Here is a 22920-nt window from a genome sequence, read left to right on the forward strand (position 1 = left end):
CATTCTACCATTAATTTTCAATTTGAGCAATCGTTTTATGAAAAATGTACAACAGATAAGTTTAAATTTAAATTTACACATAACCTGTAGTATGCATAAGTTCTGCTGTAAAAAAATCTGTTAAATGACTTGTCAATTTGATCGATGGGAAAACTTGCAAGACAACAAAATACATCAGTTTGCGTTGCCAATCACTTCTGCAGGATTGAATACACTTGTTTTTATCAATCGGAGATAGAAAAATAAAAAAAAATAAAAAATTAGACATCCTAGCCACAGATTTTCAACACAACACAGACAGAAACACAGCCCTGAGTCCTATTTTACCAGTGTGTCTGGCACTGATATGTTTCTACAGGGGTCATTACAAAACCTTGTGGGTAACACTATTCAAGTACACAAGTCAACTGTGTGCAGAACAATAAGAGCACGTCCATCAGTGCTCAGGTTGGGTGACACTGACCTTATTATTGAATACATAACACAGATTATTTAAAAAATATAACTGAGAAAGCTAACATTACCTTTGTCATTTTGCAGATTCAAATAGCAAATATATTAGCCACAGCTTTGCTAACATTACCGACCATTCATTGATAAACTGCCGTTAAAATATTGTGCACAAGATCCCCAGTTTGAACATAGGAAAAATTCCAAGCAGCAGCCGAACAGAACAAACACTTATACAAGAAACGGATGTTTTGAGGATACCTTATTTTTTTACCTGAGAATACTTCATTGTAGAACAGTCTCTTTTTTTTTTTAAATATAATATCTTAAACATACCTTAATCAAAGTAAATGCAGCATGGAAAGAGACAAATACAAGTGATTTCACTGCATGGTGAGATTATGCATGCAATGTTTCCTGTTTATGTTGGGTAGTGCTACTGATTGGCTGCAGAGAGTGAAACATCATTCTGTGTGACAGTGTTTTGATCTACAATCACTTTACACATTACTAGTTAAGATGTAAGGCACGCAAGTGTCTGTGGTGCAACTAAAATTCTGTGTTGCTTGTTTTAAATTAACTACTCTCAACGTAAGGTTTAGGATGGACTTTGCACCCCAACTGACGATACGTTCAGCTGGTGCAACTGGCTGCTGATATCTTAAATAAACTTGTCCCTTAAATTTACTGGCACCTTAAATACACTGCACCCTTACATCTACTTATACCTTATATCCTCTGATGCCTTAAATACACTGTTACCTTAACGTATAGTGTGTGTGGTATGTAGAATGTGTATGTGTGTTGTGTGCAGTGTGTGTGATGCATTTGTGGTGTGTGTATGGTGCATTTGCGGTGTGTGTGTTGTGTTGAGTGTGTGGGGAGTACGGTGTATGTATATGTACGCCGAGTATGTATATGTGGTGTGTATGTTGTGCGTGGTGTGTTGAGTGTGTGCAGTTGAATGGTGTGTTTGTTGTATTGAGTGAGTTGTGTGGGTGTGGTGTGTGTTAAGTGTGTGCATGTGGTGTGTTGAGGGTGTGTTTATGTTATTACTGTTGTCACTTGTCACTGTTTTATTTTGGTTGTAACTGTTTTATCACTGCTTTATTTGTTATAATGGTTTTACTTTTGTTACTACTGTTATTACTATTGTTAATACTACTATTATTACTTTGCATTAGGCTGTAGGCATGTGAGTCACTGTGTACTGTGTACGCGTGCGAGAGATGCACACTGTGGCATCACTTGTGGCAGTCTGAATGTTCTGAACATTCCGTCATTCATTTCTAATTAGAAAAAATTTGTCTTTGAACAATAATTTTCTGAAACCGTACATGGAATCAGTCCAAAAAGCAAAAGAGCACTATTCCTGTATATGAGGAATGTTTGTGCAAAATATGGTGCTTGTACGTCAAACTGTGGACCATGAAGAGTTTACCAAATTTGGACGCAGAATAATAATATGAAGAACATTGCGGAGAACAGCAAGTTGGCTTTTTCAAGCCAAATTAATTATGATATCTCCAAAAACATCAATATTGTCTGGGGCAAAAAACATCCAGCTTTCAAAATATATACATACACACACACAAAAAAAGAAAAAACTATTATTTCCACATCACATGAAATATAGATGCATTTTCAGGATGGTAACCTCACCGGTTCATCACATTCACAGGAAAGCAGCATTCAGCAATTATGTTACGAGTGAGTAACTTTTTTTCTGTAGAATAGTATGTTGCCTAAAAACAAGCAACAGGTTCAGGCGGGTTTGTTCCCACATGATGGGTGTGAGGGAGATGCCAAAAACAGAAAATGATCCACTGAAGTTCTTCAGCAACTGCACATAAAATGGCATCTGATGCACTTGCAATGTTTTGAATTAGCAATCAATTTTATATTGTTCTAATTCATTACGACCTACTGCTAGATCAGAGCAAAGGACACTTAGCCAGGAGCCTAGGGACTTAGCAATGGTGTTAGGGATTCTGTGCAGCCCATTCTTACACTTAAGTAACCTTAAGTGGATTTCACTGGACACCATTTTGTGGCGACAATTACCTCAGTTAACATGAGCATCACAACTGTCTGAAATCCCCACAGCAAGCGTACTGATGACATTAACAACATGCTATGGCCAATACAGAGTTTGCCATCTGGTATTATGCCCTTAATTTATTAGCTTCCTTCAATGAGAAGTAGGACACCAAAGTAGCAGCTTCTTACAATCAGAGAAGATTCTAGTGGGATGTATTTTATGTGACCAGGGTATTAGCATTACTCATGGTGTCACTGCATGACTTGCAGGATTGGGATTGGGTTATTTTAAAAACTTATTTCAGTACAGATTACAAACTACATGTTAAAAAATGTAATAGGTAACCTAATTCAAAAGATTACTTAATCAATCTGACTACATTCCATTACTTTTGGATTACTTGTCTTTTTAAAGTCATATTAAATAAAGACGGGTTCAAACAAGTTTCAATCAGACATCTTTAAACAAGGCAAACATGAAAAAAGGCACTGTTTTATGAAACAAAATGATATAGTTTGCAAATAACTGCCAAAACTATGCCAGTGGCTAGAATTTTATTTTAAGTGGAGAGGTTGGGATGCCAGCTAGGAAGCATAATGTCCCAGAGACATCGCTATAGTGAGGTTGACAACCACCAACTAGCCAACATTTTATTTAGCTTCCACAATCAGAGATAAAAAAATCTAAATTTTAGAAGTGTTGATCTCACATTTAACTGCCTGGTTGGCTTACAGCTGACAGCACATCACAGCAGGTAAAGGCTAGTTACCCGAGTCTCACCTTTTACACAGACAACAGGGCAAATGCCTGAAGACTGCCATTTTCTTGTCATTTTTGCAGTAATAAACGGTTTTGTTTAACATGGTCAACTTACCTCGCACACTATAGCTGTTATTTAGAAAAAAAGGCAGAAGGTGCTATTGGGTAACGTAACTGACGAGATTTTCGTTAAGCTCAGATGTCTGTAGCCCAGTTTAAACTAATTTTGGAAATGCAGCGCCATACGTGATAAAGCGGAAGGCAAACTAATCCATCTGACATTTGTTAAAAGTTGTATTTGCTGAGACCCAACCTTCTGTGCAGCTTGGATGTAATACCAATGACACTGAACAACAGCAAAAGTTCAAAAACTGAACAGAGAACGATTAAATTTACAAAAAAGGTGTTTTTTGTGTGTGTGTAGTAATGCAATCCTATTTGCCCTAATTTTATAATGTGCATCATCTCTGATGGCCATCTAGAATTCATTAAACAAATTACATTCATAAGTGTTTACTGTTTGTAAGGTTTATGGTGCAATTTCTCAAAAGCCATTTTGGTAAATGGTAATTCTGGTCTTTATCCAGCTACAATTCTATAACTCTCTCACACCCATATAAAGAGTGTACCTCTCTTACCTGTAGCTGTGGTAATGCTGGACACAGACTGGTGCCTCCAGAAGCTTACAGCTGACCTCTGTCGGCACTGTAGCCTATTCAGCCTCTCTGCAAGTCCCCTACTACGAAGCCAAAAGACAGATTCACATATCAACCTCTTAGCAATATAAGCATTTGAAACAGAATACATAAAGCCTCTCTGCCAGGCTTCTATTGCAATCATCAGCAGGCTGCATCCCTTAATGCAAAAAAAAAACCCTGACATTAATTAATTAATTACTTTTAACATTAACACATTTGCAGTAGATTGTAGGATTATCACATTTACTACACCAGTCTTGCTTAGCAGAAATCTTTCCTTCAACACATTTAATAGTTTTCTGTACTTGACACAAAGACAATGTTGTTTGGTTTTTTTTTCTGCAAATTGGTGTCAGCCACAATGACATTTCAAGCTGACTAAATATGCTTTTAGCAAAATTAGGATACTAATATGGTAGCAAAAACAGACTTAGACAATAGCATGACTCCTGGCATTTAAAAAACAAAAAACATATGAAACGGTTTTTCCAACAGAGAAAAACAATTTAACAATGCAAAAAATCATTTATACATTCAAAGGGTTGGGTGTTTTGAGTGTTCATGGTTTTACACATAACCATTGCCTTCATTAAAGAACCCTTAGACATACACAAAAATGCACAAATAATAATTCAAATAATTCAAGTAGACAAGGTCCTGTCCCAAACTTTTTTGACAAAGTCAACTGCTGCAGACATGTGCTTTTGCATGATTCAACCTGGCAGTGGCCTGTTCCAGTACCAGTATATTCATAAAATAGGGCAAGAACGTAGATCATGCTCAGTTCTGCACAAAATTTCAAAATTCTTTTCTTCACTGCTGTCAAAGAAGCCATTACTATTTTCTTTTGACTGGGTTTTAAGTTAAGTATTGAATCATCTTCAAGCAGAAACATGGCTGGATACAAGGGCAGATCTACTTCTAGAAGAGAGCGGTAATAATAATAATAATAATAATAATAATAAATCTTGATTTGTGTTGTGATGATTGCAATGCAAAAATTATTAAAGATATTAAACTTTGAAACTTTTCCACCAAGATAAACAATGCTTACAGCCCACCATGCAGCATGTAGGATTAGCATAACGCCAGAACAATAATAAGCAGGATGTCCTTCGCTGAATCTAACAGATTCACTAGGAAAAATAAAGCTGGAAAGGACAACAAAATCTAATCTGTTATAAATATTTTTCCAATGTACAGTATTTTTAATTTGAGGTATTTTTGATAAATGATTATGCTATTGCTTCCCACAACCTGATCACAGCAGCAAGGTTTAAACCCTGAACAAATACTACTTCAGTACACTTACTGTAGTGACTTGCTAGACAGGGATGATGAAGAAACCTAGCCATTCAATTGCAACAGAACAAGCAAGTGTGACTCAGATATCTGGTAAGCTGTTTTCAGTGATGAAAAGTAAAAAGGCCATGAGTTTGCAGGAAAAGAAGGAGCAACTGCAGCAACTTTATTCTTTATTCAAATTTATTCTTTCCTTCCTGTTTCATCCCTACATTCCTATTGTTGTCAAAACAGTTTGTTTTAAGAGGTGTAATGCCCAGAAATGTAACATTTTATTTTTAAATGTTTTACTTAAATTTCATTTTATACATCCTATCTTGATAAATGGTTTTGTATATTACAACAGAATATCCAGAGTTCAAAAATAGTATTGACCATTACAAAATTAGCACAATAATTATCGATAATTATCAGTGTTGAATGATACTGAAAATACATTATATGGACAAAAATAATGGGACACACCTCTTAATGATTGAATTCAGGTGTTTCATTCAGTCCTTTTGCCACAGGTGTATAAAATCAAGCACCTAGCCATGCAGCCAGGGGTCTTTCTAAAGTACTCAGTGAATTTGAGCGTGGTACTGTAATCATTGCAACAAGTCAGTTCACAAAATTTCTTCCCTCCTAGATAATCCAAGATCAACTGTGAGTGGTACATTTCCACTTTAGGAACCACAGCAACTCGGTCACAAAGTGGCAGACCACGTAAGTTACAGAACAGGGTCGGCGCTTGCCAAGGCGCATAGTGCAAAAATGCCGCCAAAGCTCTGCTGACTCAATAACTGCAGTGTTCCAAACCTCCTCTGGCATTAACATCAGCACAAAAACTGTACACCTGGAGCTTATGGGTTTTCATAACTGAGCAGCTGCACCCAAGCCTTACATCACCAAGCACAATGCCAAGCGTCAGATGGAGTGGTGTAAAGCCTGGACTCCGGAGCAAATGTATTCAGTGGAGTGACTAATCACAATTTTCTATCTGGCAGTCTGATGGACGAGTCTGGGTTTGGCGAATGCCAGGAGAACATTACCTGCCTGACTGCACTGTGCCAACTGTAAAGTTTGGTGGAGGAGCGATAATGATACAGGGTTGTTTTTCAGGGGTTGGCCTAGGATCCTTAGTTCCAGTGAAGGGAAATCTTAAGCATACCAAGACATTTTAGACAACTGTATGCTTAAAGCTTTGTAGGTACAGTTTGGGTAAGGCCCTTTTCTGTTCCAGCATGACTGTGCCCCAGTGCGCAAAGCAAGGTCCCTAAAGGCATGGTTAGGTGAGTTTGGTGTGGAAAAACTTCTGGCACGCACAAAGCCCTGACCTCAACCCCACTGAACACCTTTGGGATGAACGAGAACAAACTGCTCTTCTAGATGAATGGGCAAAAATTCCCACAAACGCACTCCAAAATCTTGTAGAAAGTCATCCCAGAAGAGTGGAAGCTTTTATAGCTGCAAAGGGGGGGGCACTTCCATTTTATTATCTATGTATAGTAGTAGCCACCTTAAAGCCTGAATTTTAACATAATTTTGCACAACAGTATGCCAGAATATCAGAAACGGCAAGCATGTCTATTTGAGGGTATAAGCTTGTTATATACTAGTTAGCTACGTTAGTCTCATAGTACCCATGCAAAAGAAGCAAAACGATTGACATTGGCTGCTTGTCTACATATGCAATAAAGGGGAAATAAAGAAAATTAGATTTTTTTGGCAATGTCATGAGGTATGAGGTATGATCGGAGGTCAGACTTATTACAAATGAGATATCAGATGTTATCAACTCAATAAAATTTGTTTAAGGCTGCTCATATACATGAATCCCTGTCTTGTTTTAATCATATTCAGTGTGTCTGTGGTAGAATGTATTTATATATCCAGCCGACATAACACTACTACACATTTGAGGCTGCTTAATACAGAGTGTGCTTACATTCTAGTTTCTGATGAACCACTTGTAATCAGCACCTGAAATTAATGTTTCTGAAACTACATAGCTTCAGTGCAAAGGTCACTCACTCATTGTAGATAAGGGTGCTAGGCTGCTAGACTTAAACTACTTTTAGGTGACGGGTAAAGTGGTACAATGTGCAAGGTTCTAGGGTTGACACCCACTAAGGACAAGGTCCTGTTACACTTACTGTGCTGCGAAACAAAATTTCTGTATGAAACACTGCACTTGATTTGTTAATGATATTAGTATTAGCCAAGTTGTTTACTTATTTCAACCAAGAAAACAACATGTGATTGAGCTAATAACTTACCATGATCCAATTACTAATAATGCTACTTGACATCCTTGGCTGAGGGTCCACAAAAGTGCCATCACGTGGCCTAACATTGCAGCTTTATATCTACTTTCCTGAACATTATACTATTGCACCACTGGGAGCATGAAGGGAATTAAATGACATTAGGAAAATTTTACAAAAAGAACTGAGAGGAACTATACACAGCAGGGAGGTCTTTTTTCCAGCCAGGTATTACATGACACAGAAAAACACAGCTATACGTTTATCTATGCAGAGGACTACTGGCCTTTTCAATGCTATTTTTCCATTCAATTATGGAATGGAATGAAAAAACTTACATGGCTGTGTGTATACTGTTACTATAACAGAAGGGCTAGTTTTGGTTACAAGCCAGGTCAAGGGTCAGCTGGAGAGCACAGCATTCAGTGGCAGCAGTTAAAAAGGAGACAGCTCCACCATGAGGGAATAAATACCAGCATATACACTGCCAAGAGGCCTTTTACACCTTTTAACTGCAAAATCTGGCTGTCTAATAATAAGAACACCAGTTGAAGAGCATGAGATTTCTTTTTTTTTGTTAGAGAGGTACTGCTACAATTTACTTAATCTATTAATAGAAAACAGATTTTGTCAGAGCCCTATTTCTTAAAACATTCTAAAAAAAGAATTCTGCCAATTTTCAAACATTTCTGCATAAATAAATCATTAAGATGTAAACAAAGTCCTTCAGTGTTATCTGATGTGAAAAGCTTCATTCTAGAGAAACTTAGGAGTCAAAACTGTTCACAGCAGTGGTGATAGGAACCCGATGTTCAAAGCACTTAAAGCCTTTAAAAACTGCCTCACAGAAAGCTATTACATGAAATGGTTACAAATACGCTGCCTACTGCGGGAGACATTGTTTTATGATACTTTTGGCCTTTTTTAATGCGTTCACAGCAAAGTGGCGAAAGATGGGTGGTACCTCCAAAACACTACCCAAAGAAAACGTTTTTTTGGATTTGCCACTATTAGGCTATTAACAAAAATTTAGAAGACATGAGCGTTCACAGATAGTAACATATTATATATTAACAACCAGTAAGTTTTTCTACAATGAACCATTTCACATCGAACCACTCTGAATGACTCTGAATGTGCTCACACTGAACAATTACATAATGCAGGAATTCTGAAAAGTCAATGGAACGCACCTCTAACTGTGAGAAAGAGTTAAGTAATATCCATATTGTCATATGATTACGATTTTGACATATGCTACTATAGTGGGCTTTTGGCATTTCGCCAGTCCATGGTTAATCAAGCACTGCATAACAGCATAATTGAACTTAAATTTTTAGGTACCGGCCCCTTTTGTTGCATTCTCCAACCGCCAACAATCACAAAGTGCTGAGATAAAGGTGAACAGGAAGCTGAATGTGATGACAGAATGAAGGGAACAACCCTATACATGCATGTAAGATATCAACTCAAAAACTAGTCCATACCATTCAAAGCGGCGCCTCTTTTTGCCAGAGTCTTCAGGTGTCTTCAATGCTCTGTCAGTTTGTTTCTGAGGGGTCTGAAGCAGTGCTTGTGCATACCGAACCCACTCACTGACGGACCTTTGGCGGTGCTCTGTTGGTTCCAGAGCAGAGTAGGTCAGCCGTCTGTTCTGCTCTGGAGCTGCCTCACTATCAGAAGAGGAATAGTCTGAGATCTCACCCATCACCTATCATTAAACAGACACATTTCTGTCAGCACAACAAGCACTAAAATGTCTGAGCAAAAACATTACCCTGAATGAAAAATTCCTGGTATAAGATAAAATATCCAACCAATGATTTTCTCAGTTTGTGAATTATGCCCAAAACACCTAAATTATGCCTAAATATAACACCTAAAACTGACAGGTTAACAAGCTACTATAAAATTAAACGGTCTCTTTAAAATACAGGGTGAAAGAAACCAAAATTATTTTTGCAATACAGCAAGCATTTTGTTAAAGATAACAGAAAAAATATCTAAGGCTATTTAATGTGGAATAACAGCATTTTGTGTTCCAATACAATTTTAGGTGAGTAAATTAACTCCAGCTGTAGAGTAAATTACCATAAACATCAGGTCACACAGGCATCATTTGTCCCACAGTCTTTAGCAAAATGTAAACATTTTCAGTGTTTGTATTTATAGGATGTCTGTGATATACTAGCAGTAAATACTTGTATCAATACAGTCATTTTCAAAGATATTAAGATCCATGGAATGTTGCAAATTTGCTGTATTGCACATGTGGACCATTTTTATCATGTGCATTTACTGTGATCATGATATATATTAACAAACACTATTTAGCCAGTTTATAAGGTATACTTGTTCCACAGCTGTACTTAACAGGCTGCCAAACCTTTAACAGCAAAACACACTCTGACACTAGCATTGTACTCAAAGTCTGCTGACCAGCTGAATCTTGCACCCTGTGAAAGTCATGTCATCCTTTATTGATTTCATGAGTGAACTGCTTTTGACCAAAAGGCATGTGTTAGCTGAATGTTTTAGTATTTACAAATACAGCAAAAGCTAAACTTTACTAAGCTAAAGCCCTTTATTAAGTATACCTACCCTTTGGGTAAAAGAATACTTAGCCAGGGATTCCCCAAAGTTCTTTCAGCTTTCTCAGGGATGAGTGCATGAGCAAGGGGGTAGAACACGTTTAACTGACAGGAGCTGTTTTAATATCCTGTATTTTCTGCCTCTGGAGGCAATTCCATTTTGAATGAATGACACACAAACCAAGCTCAAATTCAAATAAATATGTTTTACTTTTAAACATTTCTGTAACTATTGCATAAATGCATATGCACATGTATTCACATACATAAAATATCTAGACAGCACCTGCCTTGTTATCAGAAGAGGTTATTCACAAAAGAGGCCCTTGAAAACACACCACAACAGTGCACAGCATTAGTTATCATCAGCCACGAAAGCAAAATAAAAATCACAACTAACAACTGATGTATTATGTATTTAATGTATGGAATGACAGGTAACCATACAGGTAATAAAAGTAGTTCAAGGTAAATCGAGGCATCCAAAATACGTACATTGGTATCCTCACACCGTATTGAATGAGTTCTAAAAGGAAAATTTAGTATGTGATTAACAGTACAAGAGATGTATGGAAAAAATCTGATCTGGTCTGTTTATCTGACTACATATCAGGAGCATTAACAACTGTTCCTCTCCCAAGGCATTTTCCTTTTTTTAAAATAGTAAATTTTGGCAGCCCAAGATGTATTTCATCTTTACTTTGCGTGAGACTAACTTACATGAAAATAAGCAAATAATATGAGTATCTGGCAATATTAAGAGGGGGGAGGGATAAAAAAATAAAAAAAAACAAGAAGCAGATGACAGAACTAACATGGTCACGATTAAAGGTTGTAATCTGGACCTTCACTGCACCTAAGGATATATGACTCACCTAGGATGTAACGGGTCATTAAAATGCAGAGACAGAAACATGTGCGAGTGTGGGAGAAGAGACACATTCCATAGGTATATATACACACGTATGTATGTGTTTGAACCTGAGACGAACACTGCTCTGTCATAGATAACACACCTGATGCAGTAAAGGAACCGGTTTCTTGTGGAAAATTCCAGTGCACTGCTTGCCTCCATGTCATGTGGAGGCATGATCAGCATTCCAGCAGACCCTGTCAGCCTACGTGCTCTTTTTATTTGACTCAACTTCACCCCACAGGGCTGCCTGCCAGCAGACGTCACACTGCACATGCTCACACTCTCACTCACTCACTCTCTTCTTTTCTGCATGGGTCCATTTCTTCCAGTTCTTCCTTCTTTCTACTTCCCCCCACCTATCATCCCTCTCTTGGTTGATCCCACCCTCTATCCCCCCTCTCTCTAGAACACCATGTTCCTGGCTCTAATTCAAAAATGTGTTCACCCTGCAGTGACTGAAGCTGAATGGAGGAGTACACAAACTTTACACTCTATCAGTTCTCTCATTGCTGATTTTTTTTAATGTATCTAACTGAGCAAAGCCATAGCAAGGAGGCATTTCCTTGCCATGCAGGAACAGGAAGGCCTAAATGGCTTGCGAAGAAAGTGGGCTGACAGCAGATAAGTGTATTAACTTGCCAAGAAGTACGATCAGTAAATGCCAGGTCTCATAAAGTGGCATAGAGCCACCAAGAAAGCACCAAAAACACACTTGAGACATTTGGGAAAAGAAGGGCAACATCTAAATCTAGTGAAATCTAAAACAGGCTCTTCAAGGACTAGCTTTCCTGTGCCAGATTAACTATGTCCAAATGCCAAGAAGCAGAGTGGAAACATTAATTTGCTATTAACTTTATTCTCAAATCTGTTTTGCGCCCAATAGCAAGTTGCACCAGGCAGAGTTTGAGACTGCAGTCATTCTGACAGAATACTGATCTACTTGCTGTGCACTTCACTTTTGACCACTCCATTCTCTATTCTCCACATCAACCCTTAAAACTGAATCTGATCAGACAGATATGAACCCATGCCTTGATAAAAAAACCAAACTTCCATCACCAACCTTGGCCATGGTTGATCAGCAAGTTTAAATAGGCTTTGCTCTATTATACTTTACTGTGTAGTATTATAGGCAGGCTGCCTCTTCATTGCCCTAACTGTGAAAGCTAGATTCTTGTTTTACCTCATAGTTCCCCCTCCAATTCATTCTTCAACTCCAGTGAGTGAAGTCAAGGAAGATGCTGTGGTTCTTTCCTTAACTAAATAATAAGAGCGATAATATAAAATCCATCATCAAATTACAGTCTACCACTGCCACACCAGAAACAAAACAAAAGACTGAAAAACTTTCAATGTTTAAAACACATGAGGCAGAGTCATAGCTTATTATTTTAAATACTTAAATGAAAAGAAATGCTTACCACACTAAACTCACCATTAAAGAACTTTTAAGTGATAACCCAACGCCAATTCTTAACATGAAATATAGATAATGCAGCCTCTAAGTAACTCGACAGTGATGATTTTTGTAGTTTTGGCTCCACATCCCAGCACACTCGAGTGGAAATTAAACAATTTGGGGGTATTTGTATCTGTGCTGCCTGAAACATGGAAATCTTTTTTATACATTTTTAAATGCCTCACTACTGCAATATGCAATACCATTCCTAGAAACAGGGTTTGGTGGGACATTTAAAACTTTCAAGAGATTTATTCTTCAATAGTAAAGAAAAAATATGACTATAACTTTGCACAAGACTACTGGGCAGACTACTGAACGTTTTGTATCACTGAATATAAAATATCAGAACAAATTAGGATAACAAGTTTGTATTATACCAGATGATTATTTTGTACAAGCAACCGTTGCAGAGGGCATTGTGAACCACGCAGTCTGAAAATCCAAAAAACATTTATTAATGGTACAGTTGGCTGGCCAGTTGTTTTGTTGTTAGCTGTCAGTGCATTATTGCAGAAGAGCTAACAAAAGTTTACAGTTAATTCTAAATGTGGCACTTGCATCTGGAGTCTTGCTGTTGGTGAAAAAAAGAGTGAGAAATGAGAATAAATCAAATCAGAGGCACAACTTAATCATTAGGTGTGTCAACATCACATTGGTTAAGAAGCAAAAACTCACTGATGCCCTTGGCAGTAGCAAAAAAATAAATAGACAGCAGACCGCAGAAGACCACATACTTGTTATGAAGAATAACTGTAAAATAGTTCAAGAAGATTATCAAGAATGTTGGCAGAGAGATTTGCCAGTGACTACCATAACAAGGAGAATACACCAGCATGACATCAGTGGGTTTACCACAATATGCAAAGTGCCAGTAACATTCAAAAATGTACTTGTATAAGTGAGATGGCATAAAAAAGAAAAAAATAAATAAATTGACCATTATCTGAAACATTCCATCTCATCTGCAATAGTCTACTGTAGCATGATATGCATACAGCTAATGATGTAATTCAACTGTAAGTGTTTTTTTTCTCCAAGACAAAAAAAGGACAATTTTTATGATTTGCCAAGTCAGTCATCCTAATCTGAGCATGCATTTCACTAAAGGCAAGAATGAAGACCAAAAAAATTGCTGCGTTACAGACCTGGCAAAGCATCACCAGAAAACATAACCAGGGTCTAATGATTCCAGTAGGTCACAAATTTCAGGCAGTCAGTGGGTCACATATTTCAGGCAGCCATCGACTAAAGAGGACATTGACTGAAAAGGGCATGGTTGCAAGCAAATGACAACCCTGACAATTTTATTTAACATTGTTAAATATTTGACATTATTTAACATTATTAATTAATCAATTACTTATGTCCCTTTAAATAGGTTGAAAGGTATAAAGCACCTCAACATTTGGCTGTGGAGCCAAACTATGTTCTCTGATCAGTGATGGAACATTACTGAACACTTCTGGGATGACTTGGAGTGGCATTTGTGATGCAGAACTAATCATTAAATCATCGGTACCAGACCCCAATAATGCATCTGTGACTGAATGCAAATGTTCCAACATCTAGCGTAAAGCCTTTCCAGAAAAACAGAGGCTGTTACAGCAGAAAAAAGGGGTAAACTCCCCAATAATTCCCTTGATTTAAGAAGAAACACTGCATGAGCAGATTGCCGGATTGCTTTTCTTAGACTTGCTACAAGGCAAAACTAGACATATTCAACACATTATTGTAAGTTCAGTAAAATCTTAGAGGAGAAACTATGAATCATTTAAGCCAACAGATACCGCATTTCTTTTAATGCTGTCCCAAGCACCTAGATTCTCGTGTGCTGCAGTCAGTTAAACTTTGACAAATTTATCCTTAAGGGTTCACAGTGCCCTCTAATGGTGACAGAGCACAAAAGCCAGGACTTCATAGATTTCTGAAAGTCACAATAGGTTTACTCACCACAGGATTTTGTTCCTTTGAGGTAGAATTCTCATGTTTCTCATTTTCACTGTCTGAATCAATGGAGGGAAGGTCATCTGTGTCTATAAACAAAACAAATACGCACATTTTCACAAGTTAAAGTTGTTTAAGGGGTACCTTACTGTACATGTAAACTGTTATATTAAAGTGCACAATTTATAAACAAAAACCTCTCAAGATTCTTCTCAAATCCACACACATATTCTTTTAGGCAACTAAATTAAAATTTTGGCTAAAACCTGTAAAAACCATGACTCGCATAGGATTTGACATTTTTGTTTGCTACAGGGTGAAACATGTAGTTTCTGCAAAAAAACATTATTTGTTCCTTATCTAATCTAAATTCATAAAAGGAGGGGACTGTACAAAGAAAGTGTTAACGAAAACAATTAGAATTTACAGTACTATGCAAAAGTCAGAGACCACCCTACAAAGGCAATTAAAACTTTGTTATTCATTTTTCAGGAGATATTTCTGAGGAGTTTTATATATATATATATATATATATATATATATATATATATATATATATATATATATATACACACACACACACACACACACACACACATATATACATATATATATATATATATATATACAAAAAAAAGACAATCCAGATGCACAAAGAAGGGGAAGAAAAATCAGACTTTCTAAAACTGGAGTTCAAAAATTATTCAAAGATTTAGAGAAACAACGAAACTCCTAACAACTGTGTAAGATCTGGACCACAAAACTATCACCACCACATAAACACTACTTAAAGATTCCGTCTTTGAAAGACAGGAGAAAATTACTCCATTCTTGCTTAAGATATGAAAAAAAAAAATCCACAGGTCTTTTAGCCCATCCTTGCACAGTGAGAAGGCAATTTAGTGCTACGGGGTCTGAAAGGTGTCAAGAAGTCATTACAGGTAAAAGAAAATAAGGGGAAAAAAGAAAGGAGTTGTGAATCAAACTAAGGAAAAGCAAATGCAAAAAACTTCTAAGACTGAACTTTGGAGGTGTGGAAAAATATCCCTGCAGATGTCTCTAAAACTGAAACAAGTTTCCCTAAAAAATATGGAAGGTGTAATAAAAACGATACTGTATTTAATTTTTTGACGCTTCTGTGTAAGCTCGTTATGCCCACAATGCCCAAACCTACGCAGGGCACTACAGTAGGCAAGTAAAGTAAGGTGTTACTGGTCAGCTTGTATACATTTTAGTTCATAAGCACTAATAAATTTAACAAGTGTAGCGTTAAGAACTTAGGCAGTGTCTATACCTGCTCCTGTGCTGAACAAACAGAGGTATCTGCTGGAAGAGCTGACCATTGCCTGAGGGCATGGTTTACATTGCGCCAAGTCCGTTGTGGCGTTGAGAGGAAGATGGAGCTGACATTCATTATCAGACTGCTCATCACTTGAGCTCCATGCAATGTGGATGGGATCTTCTTCTCCTGTGCCATGCCTCACTACACAGAGAGATAAAATATTTTCTGTTGTTATATCCCCACACCACAGTGAAAGTGGACTGCAAGTGCTTTTTAACCATTTATATCAACACAGTCTATTGTTGGGAAAAATTTTGCAGCCTTTTATCATCAGCATTACCGTAATGACTAGCTGCCATTTAGTTTACTGAAACCTAATGCATTAAATTGACTTGATTCAAATATGTACATAACATCTACAAGAAAAAACTTTTAACATCAGTGCAATCACTGTGCAAAGCAAGTAAACTAGAAGACTAAATTGTGTTACTTTCTCGTGAAAACAATGCAAACATTTGAATAAAGTCAATTTAATGTATCCCTTTTCCAGTGCATTTGGCAGCAGTACTTTAAAATGCAATACCTAAACCACTGCACACCCCACATTTCTTCCTCTAAAATGAACAATAAAGTACTGAGATTTACAAAATTGGAAGGTGAGTGTTAGTGGCTAACACAAGCAGGGGTTTGGACAAGATCATGCAAATACATGCACACAGATATTCAGAATTCTGTCATTTGATAAATGACAGAATTATAAATTATACAGTTATATATTTTAACTCAACAATAAATACTACTTCTGTAACCACTGCAATCCCAGATGGTCAGTGCAGATTGTTTTCAATAGGAGAACACAGACATACAATAAATAAGTTTAATAAGTTTTGCATTTTCGATTAGATTTAGAATATAAATCTCACTTCCACCAAATGAGAATGAGTTTTTGTGTAAAATTATAAAAACAAAAAGAGGCCACTCATGCTGTGGACTGTGGAGTTACCAAGCTTGGATGACTGCCTCAACTGCTGCACAGTTCTGCACATTCTTCCTGTTGTTTGAGGTTTCTGGAAGACACATAACACTGTGAAATCCCATTTGTCAGACAAACTGACGGTTGACTGACAATATACAGTTCATCTTACTGCACACATAGGTTACCTTGACCACAGGAGCATCCCAGAAGCTCTCACCACATCGCTTCCATGACTTTGTAGCTTTAGAGGGCTCACAGCTCTTCCCAGTGAAAGTTTCATTGACGTCCTCTGGAAACAACACACATCTCATGTCCTGTGTGTTTCTTTTACGCTTTGCAGAAGAGGAAAATGAAGGTCAGTGACATTACCCTTTTAGGGTTAACCTAAATTGTCTCAACTATTGTGGATATGCATTGCCAGATAGAAGGAAGTCGACGAGGCTGAAGTTAGCTCGCAGTGTCTTATTCGCCGGCTGAAGTTAGCTCCTTATTCGTGGCATCTCTTTTAGCGAATGATGGTGAGGGAGTGTTCACAAATGTTATATGCTGCAGTTTTCACTTTTAACAGACTCTGAGAGACTAATGATGGAGACATAATAATGAAGGAGTTAGGAATGTGTACTGTGTTTGCCTTACCATTGTGAATATGAAGATTATGACTAAAAAGGAATAAAATATTTAATTCTGTAAATAAATGATGTTCCTTCAGTTCATTTCTAATGTTTTACTTCATTGCCAGTAGTTTAAAGTATGAGACTGAAGAAAAAAATAAGGCTGAGTTTATAGATTAGATTGAAATCTAATCTAAATCTAAATTTAATGTGTTTAAATTGAATAGTTTTTTTCCAATCTCAGACGCACCTGGCAATATGGCACAATGAGTAAATGCGCATAAAAGAAAATGGATAAGAGGCTGAAATTTTAGAGGGATTTATTTGCGTAGAATGAAACCAATTACAGATTCTAAACACAGAAAAATGCTGTCCCTGTAAGGAAAATCTGGTTTTAGCCTGGCCCACGCTGATTTAATACATTAAAATAACTGAAAACATGGCTCATAGAGTAGCAATGCACACAATGAAATGAATAGGAAGCTGAAAATCCAGGTGGATACTAAAGACATTATTCACATCGGGCCAGAATAATTACATATCCTAGATAGAGATCCAGTCTCCACCTGTAAGGAAAACCTGGTTTTACCCTGGCCCAAGCTAATTTAATACATTAATATACTTGGCAACATGGCACATTAGGTAGTAAAGCACACAATGAAATGAATAGGAAGCTAAAATTCCAGGTGGATACTGAAGGCCTTATTCACATTGGGCCAAAATAATAACATATCTGAGATGGAGATTCAGTACTGTAAGGAAAATCTAGTTTTAGCTTGGCCCAAGCTGATTTAAAATAAAAAAAGTAAAGATTAAAAATGGTAAATGCAAAATAAGCTGAAATTCCAGGTGGATATTAAAGGCCTCATTCACTTCAGGCCAGAATAATAACATATCCTAGACAGAGATCCAGTCTCCCACTGTAAGGAAAACCTAGTTTTAGCCTGGCCCAAGCTGATTTAATACATTAAAATATTTGACAATATGGCACATTATGCAGTAATGCACACATGTAAATTAACAGGAAGCTGAAATTCCAGGTGGATATTGAAGGCCTTTTTCATATCAGGCCAGAGCAATTACATATCCTAGATAGAGATCCATTCTCCCACTGTAAAGAAAACCTGGTTTTAGTCTGGCCCAAGCTGATTTAATACATTCAAATAACTGGCAGTATGGCACACTGTGCAGTAATGCACACAGGCAAATGAATAGGAAGCTGAAATTAAAGGTGGATAATGAAGGCATTATTCACGTTGGGCCAGAGAAACTACATATCACAGAGAGACAATCAGTCTCGCACTCTAAGGAAAACCTGGTTTTAGACTGGCCCAAGCTGATTTAAAACAATAAAATAACTGGAAACAGCACACTGAGCAGTAATGCACACAGAATAAGATGCTCAAAATCCAGGTGGATGTTAATGGCATTTTTCACATTAGGCCAGAAAAATTACATATCCAGTCTTCCACTGTAAGGAAAACCTAGTTTTATTCTGGCCCAAACTGATTTAATACTTAAAAATAACAAGCAACTTGTTTTCCTGAGCAATGGTTCACACAGCAAAATAAAAAGAAAGCTGAAATTCTATATAGACTTTGTTAGTTCTAATGGCTATGGCCCAGAAAAAGCAAAATCTTCTAAAGAGAGTGTGCATCCCACTCTCAAGGAAATATAAATTTAGTCTTGTCCAATGTGATGTCATACCTAAAAATAACCGGCAACATGGTGTACTAAGCAATAGTGTGTTTAGATTAATAATGTTACATTTTAGATTTTGAACGCATTAATGATGATGAGCTAGAACCAGCTGGCAAAATGGCATATTGATTGAGCATAAAGTTATGAAAATCAAAGTAGATTAACAGCTGATATTTTCAAGGGTCAGTCATATAAGAAATCGTCAAAAGATATAATAGCAAAAATTCCACCTCCAGATCACAAAAACATCCTAAACCATGGCTTGTATTCCTAATATATTTAATTTTTTTTCCTTTGGTTAAAAAGCCTTATAAGGCTTTAACGCCCATGAGTTTTTCAAGTTCTTTGCTTTCCAGTTATTTGTAGAGTCAAGTGTACATACTTATTCTTTGCTATACTATATCCACCTGGAATTTTAGCTTCCTATGGATTTACCTGTGTGCATTACTGCATACTGTGCCATATTACTGCATAATGTGCCATATTGCCAGCTTTTAATGTATTAAATCAGCTTGGGCCAAGCTAAATCTAGGTTTTTCTTATAGTGGGAGAGTGGATCTCTATCTCAGATACAGAATTATTCTGGCCTGATATGAATAAGGCCTTCAATATTCACCAGGAATTCCAGCTTTCTATTCATTTTCCTGTGGGTACCACTGCTCTATGTGCCATGTTGCCAATTATTTTTTTAGTAATAAATCAGCTTGGGCCAGATTTTACAGTGGGAGACTGGATCTCTGTTGGGGATATGTAATTATCCTGGCCCAAAAGGAATGAGTCCTTCAGTATCCAGCTGGAATTTCAGCTTGTTATTAATTATTTTGTGTGCAACACTGCCCAATGTGCCATGTTGCCAGTTATTTGAATGTATTAAATCAGCTTGGGCCAGACTAAAGACAGGTTTTCCTAACAGTGGGAGACTGGATCTCTGTGTCGGATACGTAATTACCCTGGCCCGAAGTGAATAATGCATTCAGTATCCACCTGGAATTTCAGCTTCCTATTCATTTCATTGTGTGCATTACTGCTCTATGTACCACGTTTCCAGTTAATTTAATGTATTAAATCAGCTTGGGCCAGTCTAAAACTAGGTTTTCCTTACAGGGGGAGACTGGATCTCTGTCTGGGCTATATAATTATCCTGACCTGACATGAATAAGGCCTTCAATATCCACCTGGAATTTCAGTTGCTTAGGCATTTACCTGTGTACATTGCTGCCCAATGTGCTATGTCACCAGTTATTTTAACATATTAAATCAGTTTGGACCAAGCTAAATCTAGGTTTTTCTTAAAGTGGGAGAGTGGATCTCTATCTAGGATATAGAATTATTCTGGCCTGATGTAAAAAAAGCCTTCAATATTGACATGGAATTTCGGCTTCCTATTCATTTCATTGTGTGAATTACTGCTGTTTGAGCCATGCAGTCTGTTATTTTAATGTATTAAATCAGCTTGGGCCAGGCTAAAACCAGGTTTTCCTTACAGGGGGAGACTGGATCTCCATCTCGGATATGTTATTATTCTGGCCTAATGTGAATAAGGCCTTCAATATCCACCTGCAATTTCAGCTTCTTATTCATTTTATTGTGTGCATTACTGCATAATGTGCCATGTTGCCGGTTATTTTAATGTATTAAATCAGCTTGGGTCAGGTGAAAACCAGATTTTGCTTACACTGGGAGAGTGGATCTCTGTCCAGGATATGTAATTATTCTGGCCCGATGTGAATGAGGCCTTCAGTATCCACTTGGAATTCCAGCTTCCTATACATTTCATTGAGTGAATTACTGCTCCATGAGCCATGCTGGCAGTTATTTTAATGTATTAAATTAGCTTGGCAAGGCTAAAACCAGGTTTTCCTTACAGTGGGAGAATGGATCTCTGTCTGGGATATGTAATTATTCTGGCCCGATGTGAATAAGGTCTTTAGTATCCACCTGGAATTTCAGTTTCCTATTCATTTCATTGTGTGCATTGCTACTCTATGAGCCATGTTGCCAGTTATTTTCCTTAAGGTTTTTCCTTACAGGGACAGCATTTTTCTGTGTTCAGAAACTGTTATCGGTTTCATTCCATGCAAATAAATCCCTCTAAAATTTCAGCTTCTTACCCATTTCCTGTTATGCACATTTACTTATATTGCCAGGTGCGTCTGAGATTGGAAAAAAAACTAATCAATTTAAACACATTAAATTTAGATTTAGATTAGATTTCAATCTAATCTATAAACTCAGCCTTATTTTTCTTCAGTCTTATACTTTAAACTACTGGCAATTAAATTAAACATTAGAAATGAACTGAAGGAACATCATTTATTTACAGAAATGTTTTATTCCTTTTTAGTCATAATCTTCATATTCACAATGGTAAGGCAAACACAGTACACATTCCTAACTCCTTCATTATTATGTCTCCATCATTAGTCTCTCTGAGTCTGTTAAAAGTGAAAATCGTGAAAACACTCACTTACAGTCATTCGCTAAAAGAGAAGCCGCGAATAAGGAGCTAACTTCAGCCGGCGAATAAGACGCTGCGAATAAGGAGCCAAACGAATCGGAAGCTGCGAATAAGTAACTTCAGCCTTGTAGGAAGTCAAGATAAACTTTTGTGACTTTGTACACGACAGAATTACAATGAGGCAAAAGTTAAACACAGGTTGTTTTAATATAGATTAGCTACAGTATTATAAGACTAAGTTAAGTAACGTTAAGTTAGCTTAATGTCCGATAGCCAGGTAGCGTTAACGTTAGCCAAGATACTAACTTAGGTTAGCGTTGATAAGTTTTCTTAGCCAGTGGCTTACTGATAACTCACCTTTGAAAAAGAAGACATTATGTCAGTCCAGAAGCTTGAACTTTGTATTTGACATCTGAGTAGGGATGCAGTTTATTTATTTTAGGAAAGGGTAACTTTAGCCTCCAGTTAGCTAGATACCCGTTAGTTCTAGTAGAACTCTCACTCGCACGACAATAAGAAGTTAGGCAACGGACGACGCGCGAGCGCACTTATTCTCGCGGGCAATGACCAGTGTCTTCTTCTGCATTTCCTTCAATGGAGCCACTGCCCTCTACTGAAGAACGAAAGTAAGTTCGGCTAGAGAAGAAAACCTTTTAAAAAATTTCAGAATACATCATCAAACATGCAGCTCAAGCGATATTAGTTTCACTTAAAGTATCACTTATCTTCATTTTTTGCTGAAATATGTCAATGTTTGTTGTCCCATTTGCTGCATTTGACCACCCCTTTACATAATTATTAGAGTGTATTTACTCTAATATGAATAGGCATTTTTAGATGGAAATTAAACATGATCTTATTGCTTAATATTATTCTCCCCGCCCGTGTAAGATTACGAGAAAACAAGAATGTTGTATTTTTATGGTGGACCAGATTTGCCAAATTGAAAAATAAATAAAATTAAAAAATAAATGGCTCAGTAAATTAATCAATAAATAAAAAAACTAAATAAAAACTAAAGTATATATTGCTTATTGTGATTGTAATTATACACGTATTTCCTTTTTTTGCAGTTATATATTTCTCGATTCATTTATTTCTGTATTATTTATTTTGTTTTATTAATGCCATTTTTATATTTTTTCCATATCTATATTTTTAACAATTGTTCGCTTTATTCATTGATTCATGTATTCATTTTTTTATTAATTAATTTATTTTTTCATTAATTCATTTATTTATTTATGTATTTCGTCGTTCATATGATAATGAGGGGGCGTGTTTTTCACGTTCAGGCTTAGCAATCAAGACCAGGAGGAAGAAGAGCTGATTAAACTGTTCTTTCGCCAACTCCATAAAGAACTGCAGTGCCACAGACAGACAAACCTGCCGATAAATAACTCTCGATGGCTTCCACAGGCAGTATGTGAGAAGGGCGTCCAAATGTCTGAGTTTGATCTGAATTTTACAGAAAAAGACG

The 22920-nt window shown here is 36.9% G+C and overlaps 1 protein-coding gene across 4 annotated transcripts in view; it reads right to left on the reverse strand.

The window, feature by feature from the left end:
* Positions 1-22153, reverse strand: part of spidr (scaffold protein involved in DNA repair) — a 56468-nt gene extending 34315 nt beyond the window's left edge. Inside the window, exons 1-7 of one of the 4 annotated variants that reach the window (XM_036592108.1) lie at positions 21798-22153; positions 16856-17002; positions 16698-16761; positions 15707-15895; positions 14419-14501; positions 8987-9210; positions 3889-3989 (exon numbers count right to left, since the gene is read on the reverse strand). In XM_036592108.1, coding sequence (XP_036448001.1) covers positions 3889-3989; positions 8987-9210; positions 14419-14501; positions 15707-15895; positions 16698-16761; positions 16856-17002; positions 21798-21815 — 826 coding nt within the window. In that variant the 5' untranslated portion in view covers positions 21816-22153. Of the gene's footprint in view, positions 1-3888; positions 3990-8986; positions 9211-10965; positions 11366-14418; positions 14502-15706; positions 15896-16697; positions 16762-16855; positions 17003-21797 lie in introns of those variants that run through there. The other 3 variants (XM_036592125.1, XM_036592117.1, XM_036592133.1) reach the window with 3 other exon arrangements.
* Positions 22154-22920: the final 767 nt, after the last annotated feature.

The sequence above is a fragment of the Colossoma macropomum genome, unplaced genomic scaffold, assembly GCF_904425465.1.
Source record: "Colossoma macropomum unplaced genomic scaffold, Colossoma_macropomum, whole genome shotgun sequence".
Lineage (NCBI taxonomy): Eukaryota > Metazoa > Chordata > Actinopteri > Characiformes > Serrasalmidae > Colossoma > Colossoma macropomum.